We start from the raw sequence: 18,953 nt of genomic DNA, 5'->3' as shown, positions 1-18,953 counted from the left end.
ATGGTTAAAGATGTTTTTTTAAATTATGTGAAACATTAAATCGATGGTTCTTATACGGAATACAATTCTTTAGATATATGAATGCTTGGACGTATTATGAAACTCTGACTTACTTCCTTGAAAAATGGTTGAAACGTAAAATATTAATATAAAATATAAACTATAAACGTCTGTATCTCTCTTGTTGGCTTGCGAGAGCACGATAGAGCACGTCGATGTGACATGGCCCGGTCGACAATCATTTTCCAGAATGCTCGGTCCCTGGCTGCAGCCTCCCATCCATGTAGGCAGTTAAAGTTTAGTAAAAAAAAACCAAATCAGTTTTGAAAAAAACAAACAAATGTATTTTAGCTGATATACGTGAAATTCAACTTACGCGGATCTTCGAGATACCTAGATAGGTTGCTCAACCCTGCATTGAACCTTCCTTGTTTACGATTTGCCGTTCGCATAGTAAATAGTAAACAGCGCACTGATACACTTTACCATAGCAGCACTAACTGCATTGTGCTGTCTCACTTCTTCTTTTGGTTGTGATCTTTTTTTTCGCACGCATTAAAGATTCACAAATTGACTTGCTCATCCACACAGCCGATCGGTAGCCGATCTGACTGGACGTTGCTCTTCTAACGTGTGCTTGTGCTGTAACAGAAAAAAAACCTTGTTCAGTGAACGATGCTACTGTGAGGATAATTTTCATATTAAATCAAATCAGCGTGTAGTGGCAAATGCCGTGCTGTGATCATAAATTTATTCATCTTCTACGGGGGCCACAAGGTGATCAATCAAAGCAGTGCAGATAAATGGAGTAAGATGATCTGTGCACTCTACCTCTAACTTACAGTGTCTGCGTAATAGCCATAATAGCGTGCGTTTTGTTTGGGTATGAAAAATGACTGTGACCGGGTGTAATTACACCAACGGGGATATTGCAGCTAGGTGTGTCTCTTCTAAAAGGAATTACATCTATTAAGCTCGTGATTATGGCGGTGGATTCACACAAAAACGGGAAACGTCAAAAAGCTGAATAATTATGCACTGGACCTAACGTGACTACAATAAAAACCCCGCACTGGTGGAATGTCTGGTTAAGATTTATTGCCCATACAAGTGTGGTTTGAGGTTGTGGGACAAACCCAACCAGGGGTTATACCATCACCATAATAGTGTGCAATTATGCTGAACTACACCTCGGAGAGATTGTTTACAACATCGTCCATTAGAATTATTAAATCTTTATGAACACTGCTCGTAGCACTGCTGAAAGGAAAGTAATAAGGTAATAGTAGGTCTAGCTAGTAGGTCGCATCCAAAAATTGCATGCAATTGTTAACAAAAAACCTGTTGGAAGGTTGTCCTAGTTTGGACCTACATTGCCTATTTTGAAATAGATGAGTATGCTTTCAACTAGAGCAAATCAACGTCTCCGTTGCGATATCTATAACAAATCATCAAACGTCTTCAAGTGCTTTTTCAACACCTTCAACAGGCAGCGCTGATAAGAGCTGCGCGTGATCAGGTTTGACAAACACCACCGAAGTGGCGCACTTCACACACTTGTGAAATGAGCAATTGAGAAGCTTGGACTGATAAAGACTGACCGCCGCTGGGTGACAATCAAAAATCCAATTTGGTGACATAATCGGTCCAAGATCGGCGCTGACTATGGCATCGATTGGAAGAGCGAAGAATGTCAGATCACGCTTCCAAAGTCTTATATTGCTTTATTAGTGGTAATCGAGATCCGAGTGATTGTTTCCATATCAAAGCTAAACCCCCTTTTAGATATGATAACGCTTTCAAAGTAAGGAGTGTCCCACTCACTGATTGGCTTTGTTTTATGTTTCGTTTCATTCCAGAACACTAAACTGCGGACGGTGGAAAGCAACCGAAATGGAGCGCGGACTACACGATCGCGATCGGGTAGGCCTGCAGGATCAGGTGCTACTGGAGGACTATCAAAGCGAGGACGCGTTCATCGATAACCTGCGCAAGCGCTTCCAGGAGAATCTTATCTATGTGAGTGTTTTAAGGCTACAAGAATGCTTTCTCCCATGTGATAATCCGAGTTCGGGACGGGTGTGGACGGGTGACGCCATCATAAATCATACGCTCGCAGCCGTCTCGGAGTTCGTCAACTGGTATCGATTTCCTTCCGGACGTTACGTTGGACTGGATGCATCGAACTAACCTGGATGGAAGGTGGGGAGGATAAACGACAAGCGAATTATGATCGAAACATGATACTTTAATCCTTTAGCTACTGTGTACGGTCGGCGATTGGGGTTGCAAACCTCGGAATTGGGAATGGTACGACGACCCTCCGACATTAGCGTTCAGTCGGGCCAAAAAGCCAACCGATCAAATTACTTTACAATACATTGTTTGACGGGGTTGCCTCTGACTGTCCGTCCCATATGTCGTATCTCGTATCACTGCTAATGCGTCTTTTTTTTCGCTTTTCTACAGACCTACATTGGCCATGTCCTGATCTCGGTAAACCCGTACAAGGAGCTTCCAATCTACACCGAGAGTGACGTCAAAGAGTACCGGAAGCGACACTTTTTCGAGGCCCCGCCACATGTGTAAGTGTCAACGAACCCAAGAAAACCCCTATTCTCTAGCGCTCTCTCCCCGCGAGACGGCATGGCGTCGGGCGCGTTCCTTCCCTTGAAGGTTATTTAACTGCAAAAATAAACTCACAAGCGGAACGCGATCTCTTCCTATTCTTTCGTGCTTCTACTTCTACTAGCTTCGCGCTGAGCGACAATGCGTACCGCTCGCTGACGGAGGAGAACCGCGGCCAGTGTATTTTAATCTCGGGCGAAAGTGGTTCGGGCAAGACGGAAGCGTCGAAGAAGGTGCTACAGTTTATAGCGGCGGCCACCGGCCACACGCAAAATGTGGAGGGCGTGAAGGATAAGCTGCTGCAGAGCAACCCGGTGCTGGAGGCGTTCGGCAATGCAAAGACGAACAGGAATGACAACTCGTCCCGGTTCGGCAAGTACATGGACGTGCAGTTCGATTTTGCGGGCGTCCCGGAGGGCGGCAACATTCTGAACTATTTGCTGGAGAAATCGCGCGTCATCCATCAGAGCGGCGGGGAGCGTAACTTTCACATCTTCTACCAGCTGCTGGCCGGTGCGGATGACAATCTGTTGCGGGAGCTGCACCTGAAGAGGAATCTGGATACGTTCTACTATCTGAGCGATGGGGTAAGGACTAGGGATGGGTAGCTCTGATTCAGATTCATGAATCGGAATTATTCTTTGAACTGATTGCTGGGAATCTGAAGCCTCAATGTTTGAGATGCCTGAATCTCCGAAGATTTATGAATCCATGAAGATTTATGAACCCCTGAGGATGAATCTCTGGAGGTTCTTTAATCTGTGGCGAGTTATGGATCTCTTGAATTTATGAATTACTGGAGATGGGAATTGGATCTTTTGAGGTTCATGAATCTATGGAGATTCACCAATCTTTAGGGATTTATGAATCATGTATCTTCAGAGATTTAATAATCTCTGGAGATTCATGAATCTTTAGAGAATCAATTCGAAAGTCTAATCATATGAATGAATCGCATCGAAAGATTCAAGAAGTACACTAAGCACTAAGTAAGAACTAGGATTAGAAATGACCAAGACCTGTTTCGAATAATAATAATTAATAATAATAATGAATAATTTCGTAACCGTCCAACAGGCTAATGGAAATGTCCCGAACATCCGCGACGCGGACAACTTCCGCATGGTCCAGAAAGCGATGACGGTTATTGAAATTCCGGATCAGGAGCAACGACAGATTCTGGATATTGTGGCCGCCGTCCTTCATATGGGCAACGTCGGCTTCACGGAGGAGGAAGGCAAGGCGAAAATCCTGAAGCCGGAATCGGTCACAGCGATTGCAAAGGTATGACCCCTTCTTCGAAGATGTCTAGCCACATATCTCTTAGGTACTAATATCCAAACGTTTTGGTTTTAGCTTTTGGGATGCAACGAAGAGCAACTAACGAGCGCCTTCACGCACCGTACGATCGAGGCACGGGGCGAGATAGTAACGAGCCCGCTGAACCGCGACCTTGCCATCTACGCTCGCGACGCACTGGCGAAGGCGGTGTACGATCGGCTCTTCACCTGGCTGGTGTCACGCATCAACACCTCGCTGCACGCGGCCGACCTGCCGAAGAAGAACAGCGTGATGGGCATACTGGACATTTACGGCTTTGAGATATTCAAGAAGAACAGCTTCGAACAGTTCTGCATCAACTTCTGCAACGAGAAGCTGCAGCAGCTGTTCATCGAGCTGACGCTGAAGCAGGAGCAGGAGGAGTACCTGCGCGAGGGCATCGAGTGGGTGCCGGTGGAGTACTTCGACAACAAGGTGATCTGCAACCTGATCGAGGAAAAGCACAAGGGCATCGTGGCGCTGATGGACGAGGAGTGTCTGCGGCCGGGCGATCCGACCGATCTGAGCTTCCTGGCGAAGATGAACGACAACCTGGGTTCGCATCCGCACTACATCTGTCACAGTCGCGCCTCGACGACGGTGCAGAAGACGATGGGCCGGGACGAGTTCCGGCTGGTGCACTATGCCGGCGACGTGACGTACAGTGTGCACGGCTTTCTGGACAAGAACAACGATCTGCTGTTCCGCGACCTGAAGGAAACGATGGCGGAGTGCAGCAACGGCATCATACGCAGCTGCTTCCCGACGGCCGACATCGGCAGCAAGCGGCGCCCGGAGACGGCCGTGACGCAGTTCAAGAACTCGCTCAACAACCTGATGGACATACTGATGTGCAAGGAGCCGTCCTACATCCGGTGCATCAAGCCGAACGATCTGCAAACGCACGGCCAGTTCGATGTGGAGCTGGTGCGGCATCAGGTCAAGTATCTGGGGCTGATGGAGAACCTGCGCGTGCGGCGGGCCGGGTTCGCGTACCGCCGCACGTACGAGCTGTTCCTGCAGCGGTACAAGTGCCTGAGCCGGCAGACGTGGCCCCACTATCACGGCCCGGCCCAGGACGGCGTGCAGATACTGGCGAACGAGCTGGGCTACGGCAAGGACGACTATCGCATGGGCAAGACGAAGATTTTCATCCGCTTCCCGAAGACGCTGTTCGACACGGAGGATGCGTTCCAGGCGCGCAAGCACTATCTGGCCTCGATCATACAGGCCCGCTGGAAGGGACGCCGGCAGCGCAAGGCGTACCTCGAGATTCGGCGCAAGATTATCGTGGCGCAGACGTACATCCGGCGCTATCTGGCAGTGCAGACGCTGAAGCGGCGGCGCGACGCGGCGGCCAAGATACGGTTCTTCATCAAGGGCTTCATTACGCGGCACGACGAACCGAACGAGTGCAACCGGTCGTTCATCCAGCTGACCAAGCGCCACTGGCTGCTGAAGCTGGCGAAAAGCTTGCCGACGTCGTTCATGAACCACACGTGGATAGCCGCGCCGAAGCACTGCCAGGACGCATCGATACTGCTGCGCCAGATGCACAAGCTGCACCTTGCCCGGTGCTACCGGGTGGCGCTGAACGCGGAACGGAAGCGCCAGCTTGACCTGAAGGTCCTGTCCGAGGCGGTGTTCAAGAACAGCAAGCGCAACTACCCGGAAAGCGTCGGGCCGTGGTTTGTGGACGATCGCATCGCGAAGCAGCACGCGACCCAAATCTCCAACTTTACCGTCACGCAGATGAACGGTGAAAAGCTGCATGTGAGTTGTGTATTTTGCAACCTAAAATGGAAAAATTCATTTATTAACATTTAAAATTCGCTTTTCTTTTCCCTTCCGCTTTGGCAGTACTCCACCCCGGTTGTGAAGTACGATCGGCGCGGCTACAAACCGCGGGAACGGTTCTTCCTGCTGTCCAACAAGGCGGTCTATCTGCTGGACGGGAAAACGTACAAGCAGAAGCATCGGCTCCCGCTGGACAAGGTGGACTTTTGCATCACGAACGAGCGGGACGGCATCATGCTGATACGCATCCCGCTCGAGCTGAAGAAGGACAAGGGCGACCTGATACTGGACGTGCCGGACATCATCGAGTGCTGCATCTGGATCCTGGACGCGACCAAGAACCGCAGCATCATTAACATCGTCGATACGGGCTCGTACGTGTGAACTCTGCCCTTCTGTCAATCAGGCGCAGCATTTGTTCGCGCTAATATTAATGTGAATTTCCCTTTTTTTGTTTCGCAGACTGTCCCACAACCTAGTCAGAGGCAAGACTGGCGTCATCGAAATACAGACCGGCCCGCAGCCAAGCATTACGCGGGCAAAGAGTGGCAATTTGTTGGTTGTAAGTATGCGCTTCAGCGTGCTTCTTGTCCCTGTCACACACACACACACTTACATTGTATCGCTTCATTCTATTTTGCAGATTGCTGGCCAATAATCGGGTGGGGAAACGGCAAGCTAGCAGTTATTTAGATACGCCGTACGCGCGTGCAAATCGCGTACAAATGTGACAAACGCGCGCTACAAAACGGGAACAAAGTACGCTCATATACATGTATGGGATGAGGAAGGAAGTACGCCCCCTGGATCTGGACCGGATCAGCGGAGAACTAAACCGTCCTGGTCCCAAAAGGAGGAAAAAAGAAGGCAAAGCGTAATGTGATTATTTTGCCGTTTTTTTTTTCTTTCAAAACCCAATGCGAGCAAAATGAAGCAAAAATCGATGTTTTTCCACGGCAAAAAAGGGATCAAATATTATAAAAAGAGTATCGAACTTTAAAAAAGGGGTCGATTTATCAGCGGCCCACCAAAATCATACACGCGCGCGCCGCGGCCACTGTGCTGCGCTGGTGACGGAAAATTCGCAACAAAAAAAAAATGAAGGGGAAAGAGTACAGAAAGAGGTGTTAAAATAGGGTTTTTTTGCAAGGGTTTATACATTTTAAAATTTAGAAAGCAAAAAAGAAAAAAAAAACAGAACGCGGTCGTCGCCCTCGCGGAAACCAGAGTGTGTGGCATGTGTGACACATTGCGCAAACAACGGACGTGTGTAGGCCGGTTTGAAAGGGGGGAGGAAAAAGCACGAGAAAAATGCAAAGCATACCATTCAAGCGCGCGTGTTTTGTTGTCCATGTAAAATAGAAAAGTGCCATTAGAATTAGGAGTTGCGTTCGCGTACCGGCAAAGAAGGGAAAGAAGTATTCAAGTGCGCAGAATGATAAGATAGCAAAAGGAAAGGAAAGGAATTGTTCTAGAAGTGGACGGTTTTTTTTTTCGTAACATTTAACCATTTTTACTTAAAGCACGAAAGCATAATGAATAGAAAATGAAGCGGATGGCAAATGATTCCTATATTGCATTAGAGAGAGAGAGAGAGAGAGAGAGAGAGAGAGAGAGAGAGAGAGAGAGAGAGAGAGAGAGAGAGAGAGAGAGAAATAGTAAGAAAAGCGTGGAAGCAAATGATGCACACAACACTTCTTAGTGGCCTTGAAGAAATGTGGCTTACGGTGAAATCCGATAAAATCGAACGAGCAATGTAGTAGAATGATAGCGTTACAACATTATTAGTACTTAAATTTGCGGACCATTTGGCAGCTGCGAGCTGCGAGCGAGAAAAGCGCGTGCTGGACGGAGTAGGAGGAGGAACAGTCTTTCTTTGTTTGTCCGGGTTGTTATCCACGTGTTATGAAGAATTTAGTTGTTTCTCTTATTTTTATGCCTGCTATACACATAGCCTTCACATAGTCTAACCGGGCGCATACGAAGCGAACAAAATCTGCAGCAAATTTCCATATATTTTCCCTGTTTTTTTATTATTATTTTTATTACACTTTTTAAATTAAACAAAAAACACATAACTTTTGCTTGCTTTTCCATTTTTCGCCTTCCGTGGCCTTATCCGAAAGTAAAAAGGAATTTCGCTTTAAATTTGTGATCTTACGCAAGAAATAAGGGGGAACGCGGCGAGTTCCTCGACGCGCTAATGTTAATGTAATGTTGTATGTAAAGTAAGGGAGCTAGACTCTCCTTCTCGCGCTGTGTTAGTCGCGTGCCCGCGTGCTTTATCCCTTCCTTTCGGAAGGGTATTTATCTTACCGTAAAGGAAGTCCCTACCACACCCGTGGGTCCCGTGGATAAGGTGTTGCCTTGCCCAAAACTGCGCCTCCCGACAAGAAGGATGCTGGGCCGCAAGTGCATCAGCGCGGCGCCGGGCATCGCGTTCTGTAGAGGGGGAAAGATTGTTACCCCTCTCAATCCCTCTCAATGTGTGAGGGGTTATCAGCGATTCTCTCCGTGTGTGTGTTTTTTTCCAACGACGAGCGCACGAGCCAACAGGGGTTGTTTCCCATTTTCGTTCCATTCCTTTTTTACGACCTCGGACGGACTAATAATGATGCCTCACGCGCTTGCCGTGCCGGCGAAATATTAACGCCCGAAAGCTTTGGGAGGAAAAACCAATATTTCCTATCAATAAATTTTCTTTTACCCATGTACGGGGCCTCGTCCCCCTTGCTACTTTTTTTTCCTTTTTTATTTGTTTTTTTTGTCTGTTGATCGCGAGATGCCAGTCCCCAAATGGGAAACACACCAAGCGGCACAGCCTTTGCGGAAGGAAATGCTTGTCACCTCAGTAGGCTGCAGCCCAGGGCAGAACGCATTAGCAGCAGCAGTAGGCACTGGATGCGTTATGAACCATAACAACCATTAATTATAGCGTGTGTGTGTGTGTGTACGGCGAGGATGGGCTGTCCTTCCAGTTTTCGGGTTTTATTCCCTTCACGATAAAGCAACTTCCCTTCCCTTGCGCGTTTTATTCATTTGTGCTCAAAACGCGCGGACCGTTTTTTGAAGGACATTGGGATTGTTCAGGCAAAGACCAACGCGACGCTTTTTTTTTAAATAATTTCCATCCAGCAGCAGTACAAATTAGCCACTGGGAAGGAAAGCTGTGTGCGTGTTCGTGTGGTAATGTAATATTTCTCGTACGTGTGCAAAACAGCATTCCGTGTCCTTCTCTTTAACCAACACAGCGAAGCCGGCCTTTCAAGGGCTCGGAATCGGTTATTGTTTCACAATTGTTGTCGTTTCGGTTTTTTTCCCTACGAAGCAACAAACCAGTTCCAGTGTTTCACCCTGCAACTCGCGGGCACGATCCCAGCGTTTGGCCAGCGCAGCGTTAAGGTATGCGTTCGGGTTTTGCTTACAGTCTTCCGAGGGCGAGTCCTTCGGGGCAGCGCATCCGCTTTGTCATCAAGCGGTTTTTTCTGCTTCTTCTTCTTCTTCTTCTTCTTCTTCTTCTTCTTCTTCTTCTTCTTCTTCTTCTTCTTCTTCTTCCTTTCTTTCAGTCTTTCGTCGATAAACAAAGCAAACGAAGGGAAAGGATATTCCAGGCAGCAGCAGCAACAATCAGCAGAACCTAACACGGAACGGAAACATGATGGATGATGGATACAGTTGATGAACCTGGGAAGACAAAGTACATATGTGTGTCTGTGTGTCTATGTGGGAAAGAAAAAGACACGAAAGCGTCTGGACAGACACGGGCAAAAAGGACATTCTTGAATGGAGAAGTGCACCGGGTTGTACGGGGGTTGTAAAAAGCTGACAGAATGATCATTTTCGGTTTTCGGGTTCGGTGAAGCATCACCCTCTCTCCCGGGAGCGATAAAACCCCGGGAGGCCCCGGGAAGAAGAAAGAAGAAGGTGTGAATGAAAGAGGAAAGCAGCAAACCAAACACACATACACACACACACACAAGCACACATACCAAAGGTAAGCGACTTAATGTTTCATTATGGCCCTGTTTCCCATTGGTTTTAGTGTGGCCGCTTTCTTAAGCATTAATTATTATGGAAGAACAATCTGTGGAATCCGGTCCTACTGCGGGCTTCCTTCCCATTCCTAGTCGTGTGAAATGATGGCTGTATGCTCGTGTGTGTGCCAACAACGATCCTAGAGCCTTCTAGGCTCAAAAGCTGTTTCAATATTTACAGTGCATCCTTCCTTTTGGGAGTGATTTTTATCTCGCTTGCACAAAACCGTATCACATTACGCGCAGCCTGTGCATATCTTGCGCAAAGCGCATTTGGGTTGGCGGCGATTATTGCGTATTGGGTGTTTTTCTTTCTGCACACAACATTTTTAAAACCTTTTTCCATTATCATTACCGAAGCAAGATAAATGGATTCGATGCAAGGCAGGAGTCGTTATCGTGTTGTTTTTGCAATCTCGAGAGAACGCCGTAGAATTAAAAATGTTCTGTGACGTTTGACGCTGCGCTAATGATAGAACGTGTTTTCCCCCACGTACAGTATGGATTGTAGTTTTTGTGTTTTACTGCAATAAAAAAAAGCACAAGGGGATGTAGCATGAAAAAATAGTTAACACATTTGGGTAAAATTAATGATTCGACCGAGCGCTTAACATCATTCATCATATTGCTCATTTATTCCATTTTGTTAGAGGCTCGATTGGTTGATTTTAAGGTTTCAATTATCATGTTTTGGTAAAGTTTTATCAAAGCACAAAAGTCTTCAGCACACCCGTTTTATTAAAATTAATATTTTTCATGTAATTTTTTTTTTCATTTTGGTTCAAAGATTGGTTGGTTTTACAGCCATAAACGTTTTTACAGTTGATGTGCAACTACTACTTTACTTACAGAACCCAATAAGAAATTACATAAATATGAATTTCTGATAAATTATTAACAGTTTTGTATTAGAAATAACAGCTTCATTATTGCTATACAATATAATCTCACTGGTTGGATCTATTTTAGTTGGGTACAGTGTTGCAAAATGTCACTGTCAATGTCATAAAAAAATCTGACTGAAACAAAATCCATGTTGGTATGTCCAATACATGCTAGGTGATATTTTAGCAACCAATGCTTGGTCAGTCACTTTGTTATGACATTTTTTACTGTGAACAGATCTGCAAAAAGTCACTGACATAGTCATGACCAGTGTTGCAAACGGATACTGTTTTAAGTATCGCATTCTAGATTCACTACACTTTAATTAACAACACTGGTGACCGACCGAAACGAAAGCATGTCACTGTGATAATCAGTGAGAGTCACTAACAGTTGGTGCGCTCATCAGATGCTTGGTGACATTTTTGCATCCAACTCTTGGTTAGTCACTTAGTCGCCACATTTTCTGTCGGTGTCACGATAATTATTGGAGATATGGGGTACGGGTCCCAAATTCAAATTTAATTCCAGATTAAATTTGTATGGAAACACGTGCCAACTAATAAGCACATATTCTATAGTTGGCAGGCAATCGAAGTTCAACCTGTCAGCAGTGGCGGATTAACACGAGTGGAGGCCCTAAGCGGTCACACGAATGTAGGCCTTTTTGAAGTGTAAATCGAGAAATTGTAAGAGGAATTCTAGGTACTAGAGTAGAATTGAGAAGCAAATATACTTGTGAGCGGGGCTGTATCCCTTTTTTTGGGACCCCTTCGAGCCACCTCGGCCACGCGGCCGCTTAGTTTGCGTAGTGCTCAATCCGCCTCTGCTAGTGAGATCAGACTGTAATACAATCATGTGAGACTTATGTGTACATTAAGCTAGTATGCATAATTAATGCTTCATTCCATTTAGTGAAACAAAAATCATCATTCTCGTATAGTATTAATAACAAATGGGGTTCAAAACATTCAAAATTTAGTGAATATTAACAAATTATGAGGCATGAAAGTGTTTTGCAATGCTGAGGAAATGCTGTGGAAATAAGCGTTGTGACTTTTTCCCTCGTTTTTTTTAGTAATTTAATGTCTCCTCTATTCGGGAAGCTTATGCAATGATAATGTAAAAACAAAATATTTAAATTTTCTGTACCATGAGACCGGCTATATTTTAATTTTATTAGATAAATAATTTCAAGTTTTCGTAGAGCTAAAAATGAGATCTGATTTAAATGTTGCTGATTTAAATGTTGATAAACATATTGCTAAATTTAAATAGACCACTGCCTTTATGTAGATCACGCGACATTTGCCTGCAAAAAATGATGTTGATTAGCGTTTGAATACATCTATTTCTGAACTTGCAAACAACGTGCTCATTTAACTCATTTTACCTGTCTTTTGGTTAATTGTACCACATTTTAGTATTTTATAATATCAAAGAAAAATAAATCACATTCACCAACATCACGCATCAAATGTAACAAAAACAATAACAAACTTCAGGCACCAGCTCAAATGACTTGAACTCACAATCATCACACAACGGTCAGACCACCGCCTAACTAATGCCATTCAGCAGTGTGCGTCTGTCCATTCACAGGCAGCTCTAGCAGTGTGCGTCAAATCTTCGTATGTGGTGGTTTTCGTTCCACAAGGGTTGAAAGTGCGTCGCGAGCGGGGGTTGCAAAGCGAGAGAGAGTTCGAGAGAGCGAGAAAGCGAGAGAGCGTGCTCCATCCAATTAGACGGTAAGAGACGGCAACAAACGCAAGCGAGAGTCGACTGGCCCGCCCGTACGTGTGTGTGCGCGCGCGAGAGAGAGATTCCATCAAAACAAAAAAATCCTTCGACGCGGACGGACGTGCGTCCGGTTGTTCGCTCTTCCCGTGCAATTTCCCATTCAACACAGTGCAGTGTTCTGTGTGGCGCTCGCAGCCGGCAGCCCGTTAAGCAGCCTCCATCCAAGGGGCCCTTGGTGCGAGACTGTGTGTAATTAAACAATCGCACAAAATAAAGGTGTGTGTGTGTGTTTGGGAGTGAAAAATTAACAAACGTGGATATAAAGTTTTGATTTTATTGCAAAAATCGACAGCAACAAAATCATCCATCCAGTGCGCGTCGCATCGGCGGCAGTGTGTTGTGCCCGTGAGTGAGCGGTAGAGCATCAATCAAAACCACCCCTCTCCTGTTGGTGGGGCTGGTGCTGGTGTGTTTTGGGGGTGCCCCATTCTCCTTCTCCTCCGCCGATGGTGCTGAAGTAAAAGCTAAACCGGAGTAAATTATCCAAATTGAATGGGGGCTGCCCGCGCGGCTGCTGCTGCTGCTGCTCGAAACGACGAATTTTCGTTGCGGGAACATCGTTGCTCTGGGGCTGGTGTGAATCAAATTAACGCCCTTCCCGGGTCCCCGGTGTGCTGTGGTGTGCTTTGTGTGCTGCATACGTACGTGTTTAATGTGATAGAATATTCAAGAAGCTTAGAAGAAAATATTCCATTCCTGTGGTGCACCCAAAAAGTACCCAAACGCAAGACAACAGCTTCTGGGGCGTGCGTTCGATTTTTATCCATTTTTTTTTTTTTGGAGTTCGAAATTGAAGTGTCTGTGGTCTGCAGAAGCAAGCAAGAAGTCTCTGTGGATATGTTTGTGTAACTGTGCGTGTGTGTGTTGCGTGTGCGGGTGTTGTGCAGAATCAAAAATCAAGGTGAATATGCTCCGTTTCCAAGATTAAGAGCGCAGAGGCAACGGTAGAAGAGAGCAAAAGATACACACAGAAAAAAGAAGAAAAAATCGGGAAACAAAAATGGCAGAAATATAAAACGCGCGCGCGGGGGATTAATATTCAAGTTGTCCTTCCTTCGCTTCTCCACCCATGTGGGGGGGATGGGGAGGGGGAGGGTGCATTTCCTCGCTATCCATCCCTTGCAATACACGCACGCATACACGCAAAATCAAACGGTGTGAGAGACGAGGGAGGATAAAATACCTCTCCCCCTTTTTGCCACCGTCATCACCGTTCGTCTTGGTTTGTTTTATTTTTCCATTGAAAGTTTTACTTCAGATGCGTAAGGAAGAAGTGAAGCAAAAAAAAAAGCGCACATACACACTCACACACAGCGGACTGGGAAAGAAGAGCCAGTTTGGCAGCTTCGATTCGCGTTTCGCGATGTGTGAGCGAAATGGCAGTTCGCTCTCTCACTCGCTCACGATTCGTTCTGCTCGCTCGCGCGCTCGTGTTCTTTCCCGTTCTAGCTGCTTCTTTGTTTAAATTTGGTGGCTGGGTCGTTTTGTTTCTTGTCCGCTCTTCTGCTCTCTCTCTCTTGTGTTGATAGTTGCGCTCTTCTCTCTGTCTCTCTGTGTTGCTTTCGCTCTAAAGTGCAAGTGTAGCGCAAGTCGAGAAATATCTCGCTCGGCAGTGCGTGTACATACAATGCACATCCGCGTCTTTCTCTCTGTGTGTGTGTGTGTGTGCGCGTATGTTTGGATAAAAAAGTGTAAGTGTGTGTGTAAAGTGCATGCACCAAAGTGTAGGAAAGCCGAAAAAGCACGGTGAATTATTTTGCATAAAAAAGAAACATGTATTGAGAGCAAAAACTTTTATGAAAAAACGCAATTTTGGCAATTTGTTTAAAATATTTAATATTAATTATTTAAAAACTCGATTCACAAAAAAAATCATAGAACTAAAAGAATACAAAATTCACGCACCTGGGAAAAAAGGGATGCCCCCCGCAACCCACCCCTTTATCCTTCCACTGCACCTGGTTGCCTAAGAAACGTGCCCCCTTTTGCCTCGACATTTTTGCGTGCCCCGGAACAACCGCACACGAGTTTGAAATATTCGCGAGCACGCACACACACACGCACACGCACACACGCGCATCCAATTTCAATATTCCATAATGCTGCCATGTGTGCATGTGTGTGTGTGTGTGTGTGTGTGTGTGTGTGTGTGTGTGTGTGTGTGTGTGTGTGTGTGTGTGTGTGTGTGCGTTTATTTCGCTTTAGAACGTTTGTTGCCGGGCTTTTTTTGTTCGCGCTTGCCGCGCGGCGTTTCGCAGCCCTTCTTACAACCCCGGAACGGTTCTTTGGCCCTCGACGGGTGCGCGAATATATACACATGCGAGTGTGTGGTGCAAATAATCATAACGGAAGGTGTGTGTGTGTGTGTGTTTGTGTGCGTGCGTGTGTGAGCGGTACGGTGTAACGAGTGCGACATAAATCGTGTCTTCGACAGCATCGGTTTCCTGTGTGGCCGTGCGCTGTTTTTTTTTTGGTTCAATGCTTACTGTGTGTTGTGTGGCTCGGTTCTCCTACATTTGTTTGTTCGTCTTCATACCCCGTTCATGTGTGTATTTTCTTTTTACTTTCCCCTTGTTGTGTGGAACAGTAAGGACGACGCTTTTACTGCTTGCTCATTCTGTCACTTTCCTTCACGTTTCCTTCTAATGTGCTGCCTTTTTTTTTTAGTTTTGTTTTCGTAAAAAGGGGTTAGCATTTATGCGTGAATCTTCTTCGTTTCGTTTCACGGGTCCCGGGCCCCGTCCGCGTCCCTTCTGATTGGGCGGTGGTGTGCGATTTTTTTTTGCAAAATAACATTTTACGAGCCTCCTTCCCTCATGAAAAGTAGCCAAGGGGTAAAGGGGTTGCCCGCGGTGGTTGCCCAGGGGAACGAGAGCTTCTTGGCGTTCGCGTGTGTGTGTGTCTGGTTATGCTAAGGAAAAGAAATGTGAAATTAAAGGTTGGGGGAGTGCAACTATAGGGAACTCCTTTTTTCTCGTTCGAATTCGCGCAGAACAAACGGAAAAACAGACCCGGCAAAAGACAAGCAAGCCGAAAGGTCGATCCATATGTGTGTGCGTGTGTGTGTGTGTGTGGATCGTTTGCTTACTGGATTGGGGATTGCGGAAATAGGGGAGATGGAGGAAATTTCGCGGAACTCCACTCCCTCCGATCATGTGTGTGTGTGTGTGTGTGTGTGTGTGTATGTGTGTTTGTGTGTGAGAGAATTGTAATTTTTTGGAATAAAAATATCGTTTTTGTTCGTTTTCGGTTGAACTTTTAAATGGATTGGAAAAAGGAGAATTAAAAGAAACACACCAAAAAGGGGCTGTAAAACGGAGCGGAAGGGGTGTATGCAAACACACGGGGACAGACTGTTAGGGGTTGTGGACCGGGGGTGGTATTGATTGACAATATCGAGAAAATACATCGTTACTGATTGAGAAGCGAAAGGGTCTCGTTTAAAGCACGGTGATGGTGGCGTGAGCGAGAAGCAGCGAGTTAGAGCGAGAGAAGCAGTGAAAGAGAGAAAGAGCAGAAAACTGCCCTAGAATGAGCGGGATGGAAAGACGCATGGTAACGAGGACGACAAAAACGGAAAAAGAGACAATTTAGAGATCTTCGATGAATGTGTGTGTGTGTGTGTGTTTGAAGTGTGCGAGAAAAAAGAAAGAGCGCAAGAGAGAGAGAGAGAGGGGTGATCGTTTTTTTTGTTTCTTCGATACCTTATTTTAATGTTGTTCTTTTCCACATCCCTCCTCACCCATTCCAAGCCGCCCAAGCCGGCCTGTTTTCTCAATGCAAACGGATATTTTTCGATTGTTGTCTCATCGGGCTCCCTCCTCGCCCCGTTTCGTCGTCCTTGTGCCATACACCTCCACACACACACATCGCGTCTGAACGACACCGGCTTGATTCGCCTCCTCCTGGCTTTGTCAATTTATTCATTTTGGAAGATTTCTTCTCTGCGCTTTTATTCTCTCCTCCCCTCACTTATGGCCGGTTGCCTTTTTTTCCCCCTTTACGTTCTGAAATGTATGTATGTATCGTTAAAAAGTTTTACCCTACCCACAGCGCACTCCACCCCCGCTAGCCCGGTTTTTTTTCTTTTTTTTTTAAATCCAGAGTTGATGGAAATGAAGAAGGAGGAAGGCGTACGAGCGGCGCAAAGAACGGCGGGAACGGGGGGAAAGTAGCGCGAGAAATGCGCGAGATGTGTGATGCCCCCCCCGACTGGGCGGGCTGGCCGTGTTTGTGTGTGTGCTATAGGTTTATTGACTGGATATTTTAATTTAAATTAGTTCTCCACACCTTCATGCTGATTTTCGGAGGAGCGCGCGCGTGATGTTGTAGGAAGCAATGAAATAAACTGTGTGTAAGCGTGTGTGTGTGTGTGTGCATATGTTCGTGGGAGGGAAATTGGACAATCCCCCCCCCTTCCTCCCCCTCGCCGACCACAAAATGACGCTCGAAATGACATCGACTCCGCGCGGTGGTACGCGAAGGGATGTTTGCGGGAATTGATGCGTTCGTTTCTCTTCGCGCCAAAGCTCGTGTTTTGGTGCGCGGGGAGCGAAGAAACCGTTTTAAAATGAATATTTTATGCTCGGCGGAGTGGTAGGTTTTTAATCAGGGTTGGGAGATGAAAATAAAAATCATTAGAAAAACCCCTTCCACAAAATAAAACGGAAGAGAGCTAATCGGTGCGAGGGGATGAAGACGATTAATGTGCATTTCAAGTTTGCGTTTGAATGTGTGTTTGTGTGTGGAAACAAATTTGAATTAAAAATTTAATGATTCAAATTATGTGTTTTTTTTATTAAATCATATTAATGCTATAAATGGTGAGCATTTGAAGAAATTCCATTAAAAATTTGCACAGTTTTGTTGATCTTCTGTCGGGTTGATCTTGTAGCGTAGTTGTTTTGACCCTAATTTGGCTTAAAATCGGAAACGATAGCCGAACACTGACTTGAAACAATCATTTCTTACATTTGGAGGATCTAACTTCTCAAGGCAATATGAATTCTGGTCTTCCCAGCATCGCTAAAGAAGAAGTACACAGGCTTAATAATAAGCTCAATTGGAAGTGTATACCAGATCGCTCTGGAAAGTGAAAAGTCATGATGAAACTTCCCGGATGTGGCTGTACCTTTTGATTGTTCTTGAAGATTTGGAAGGAATTTGCTGGACATTACTGAATTGAAGTCATTCACGCACAATACATTTTTTTCAACTCATATTAATTGCCACTTCAAGAAGATGTTCACAGATGTTAAAGAGGTCTTACTTCTTCAGCTAGACGCTATTGGTTGAGATTCGCGTTAAGTACTATCCTCAAAACACGTTGGATGCAATTAGCAAACCTCCAATTAACGTTATCCGCATGTCTCTGGGCGAGTATAAGGAAGTTACATTCATACTTCAGGTTTGTTGTAAAAATCTCCTTCAACTTCAATGATTACGGATAAGATAAGATGTCTAAGATATGACTTCTGCATTGAGCTCAGGTCTCAACGTTAACTGTTGTTGGGTGATTCTCACGGAAAGTAATCTGAACATTCTGAGCGTTCCGACGATGTATGAGAAGTGCGCGAGAATAGCGTGTAATCACGTCCAGCGGCACGAATCTATGTCACGACAACCAGTGGCACGGACATCATTATGGGTCGAACACCACTTTCTCTCCTTCTCAAGGACGTCTGCGGATTATGTGCAATATTGGTCGTTTTGGTTAAAAGAGATCAACACGATCGAGCGGAACAGAGTGTGCAGTGCATTTGTAAGGGTGGAGTTGCAACTTAACTCGGGACAATATCATCCAAGGGTTCCAATATCTTGTGGAATTGCTGAAGCCTTTCAGCTGGTTGTATTAGTTAGTTTCCGAATGAACGGTTGTGTCTTGGTAACATATTCGTTCCTCAAGTAATTTAGCAATGCATTTCCCAAGTTTTGTCAGAACTTCAGAACTAAAGGTTGGCAGCACGTGGACATTATTGGAAAAATAGGATTATTTTGACTCCAATAATCAAGTTGCAAGAACTTACTTTATATCTTTGTAGTTCCAAACAGGCTCTGATCATATGATTCCTTCAAATATACAAATATTGGGATACTGATATCAACTTGCTTTACATCTTTGAAGTTCAAAATAGACTCTGATCATATGATTGCTTCAAATATACGAATATTGAGATATTTATATCAACTTGCTTTACATCTTTGTAGTTCCAAACAGGCTCTGATCATATGATTGCTTCAAATATACAAATATTGGGATACTGATGTCAAATGTTTTGAAGATGATGTCATCTACTGGATGAGTAAATACAACCGATTAGGGCATTAACATAAACTACTAATAACCTTATTCCGTGGAACCTTCCGAAGGTGTGCCATGAGAGTCACATGGTCGTAAATTTACGCACCCTTACTCACAATGTGAAAAGTGAAGAAATTTTATAAATGGCATCAAATTAAAAGTAAAAAAAACGCATTAAGATTCCCCGA

The 18,953-nt window shown here is 45.3% G+C and overlaps 2 protein-coding genes across 11 annotated transcripts in view; both read left to right on the top strand.

Annotated features, from left to right (window-relative positions):
* Window positions 1-7,393, top strand: part of LOC121598546 (unconventional myosin IC) — a 31,669-nt gene extending 24,276 nt beyond the window's left edge. For 2 of the 5 annotated variants that reach the window (XM_041925555.1, XM_041925554.1), the window contains exons 2-9: window positions 1,860-2,019; window positions 2,470-2,585; window positions 2,753-3,215; window positions 3,706-3,912; window positions 3,985-5,721; window positions 5,809-6,119; window positions 6,208-6,307; window positions 6,389-7,393. In XM_041925555.1, coding sequence (XP_041781489.1) covers window positions 1,894-2,019; window positions 2,470-2,585; window positions 2,753-3,215; window positions 3,706-3,912; window positions 3,985-5,721; window positions 5,809-6,119; window positions 6,208-6,307; window positions 6,389-6,403 — 3,075 coding nt within the window. In that variant the 5' untranslated portion in view covers window positions 1,860-1,893 and the 3' untranslated portion in view covers window positions 6,404-7,393. Of the gene's footprint in view, window positions 1-600; window positions 809-1,666; window positions 1,734-1,859; window positions 2,020-2,469; window positions 2,586-2,752; window positions 3,216-3,705; window positions 3,913-3,984; window positions 5,722-5,808; window positions 6,120-6,207; window positions 6,308-6,388 lie in introns of those variants that run through there. The other 3 variants (XM_041925556.1, XM_041925553.1, XM_041925557.1) reach the window with 3 other exon arrangements.
* A 1,273-nt stretch (window positions 7,394-8,666) lies between these two features.
* Window positions 8,667-18,953, top strand: part of LOC121598418 — a 34,616-nt gene continuing 24,329 nt past the window's right edge. The window contains exons 1-3 of one of the 6 annotated variants that reach the window (XM_041925245.1): window positions 8,667-8,931; window positions 9,074-9,147; window positions 9,312-9,739. The gene's annotated coding sequence lies outside the window, so the exon portion shown is untranslated. Of the gene's footprint in view, window positions 9,148-9,311; window positions 9,740-12,477; window positions 13,366-14,657; window positions 14,817-18,953 lie in introns of those variants that run through there. The other 5 variants (XM_041925244.1, XM_041925240.1, XM_041925246.1 and 2 more) reach the window with 5 other exon arrangements.

The sequence above is a fragment of the Anopheles merus genome, chromosome 3L, assembly GCF_017562075.2.
Source record: "Anopheles merus strain MAF chromosome 3L, AmerM5.1, whole genome shotgun sequence".
Classification (NCBI taxonomy): Eukaryota; Metazoa; Arthropoda; class Insecta; order Diptera; family Culicidae; genus Anopheles; species Anopheles merus.
Note: the sequence above shows the minus strand (reverse complement) of the source record. Positions and strands in the feature narration are given on the sequence as shown.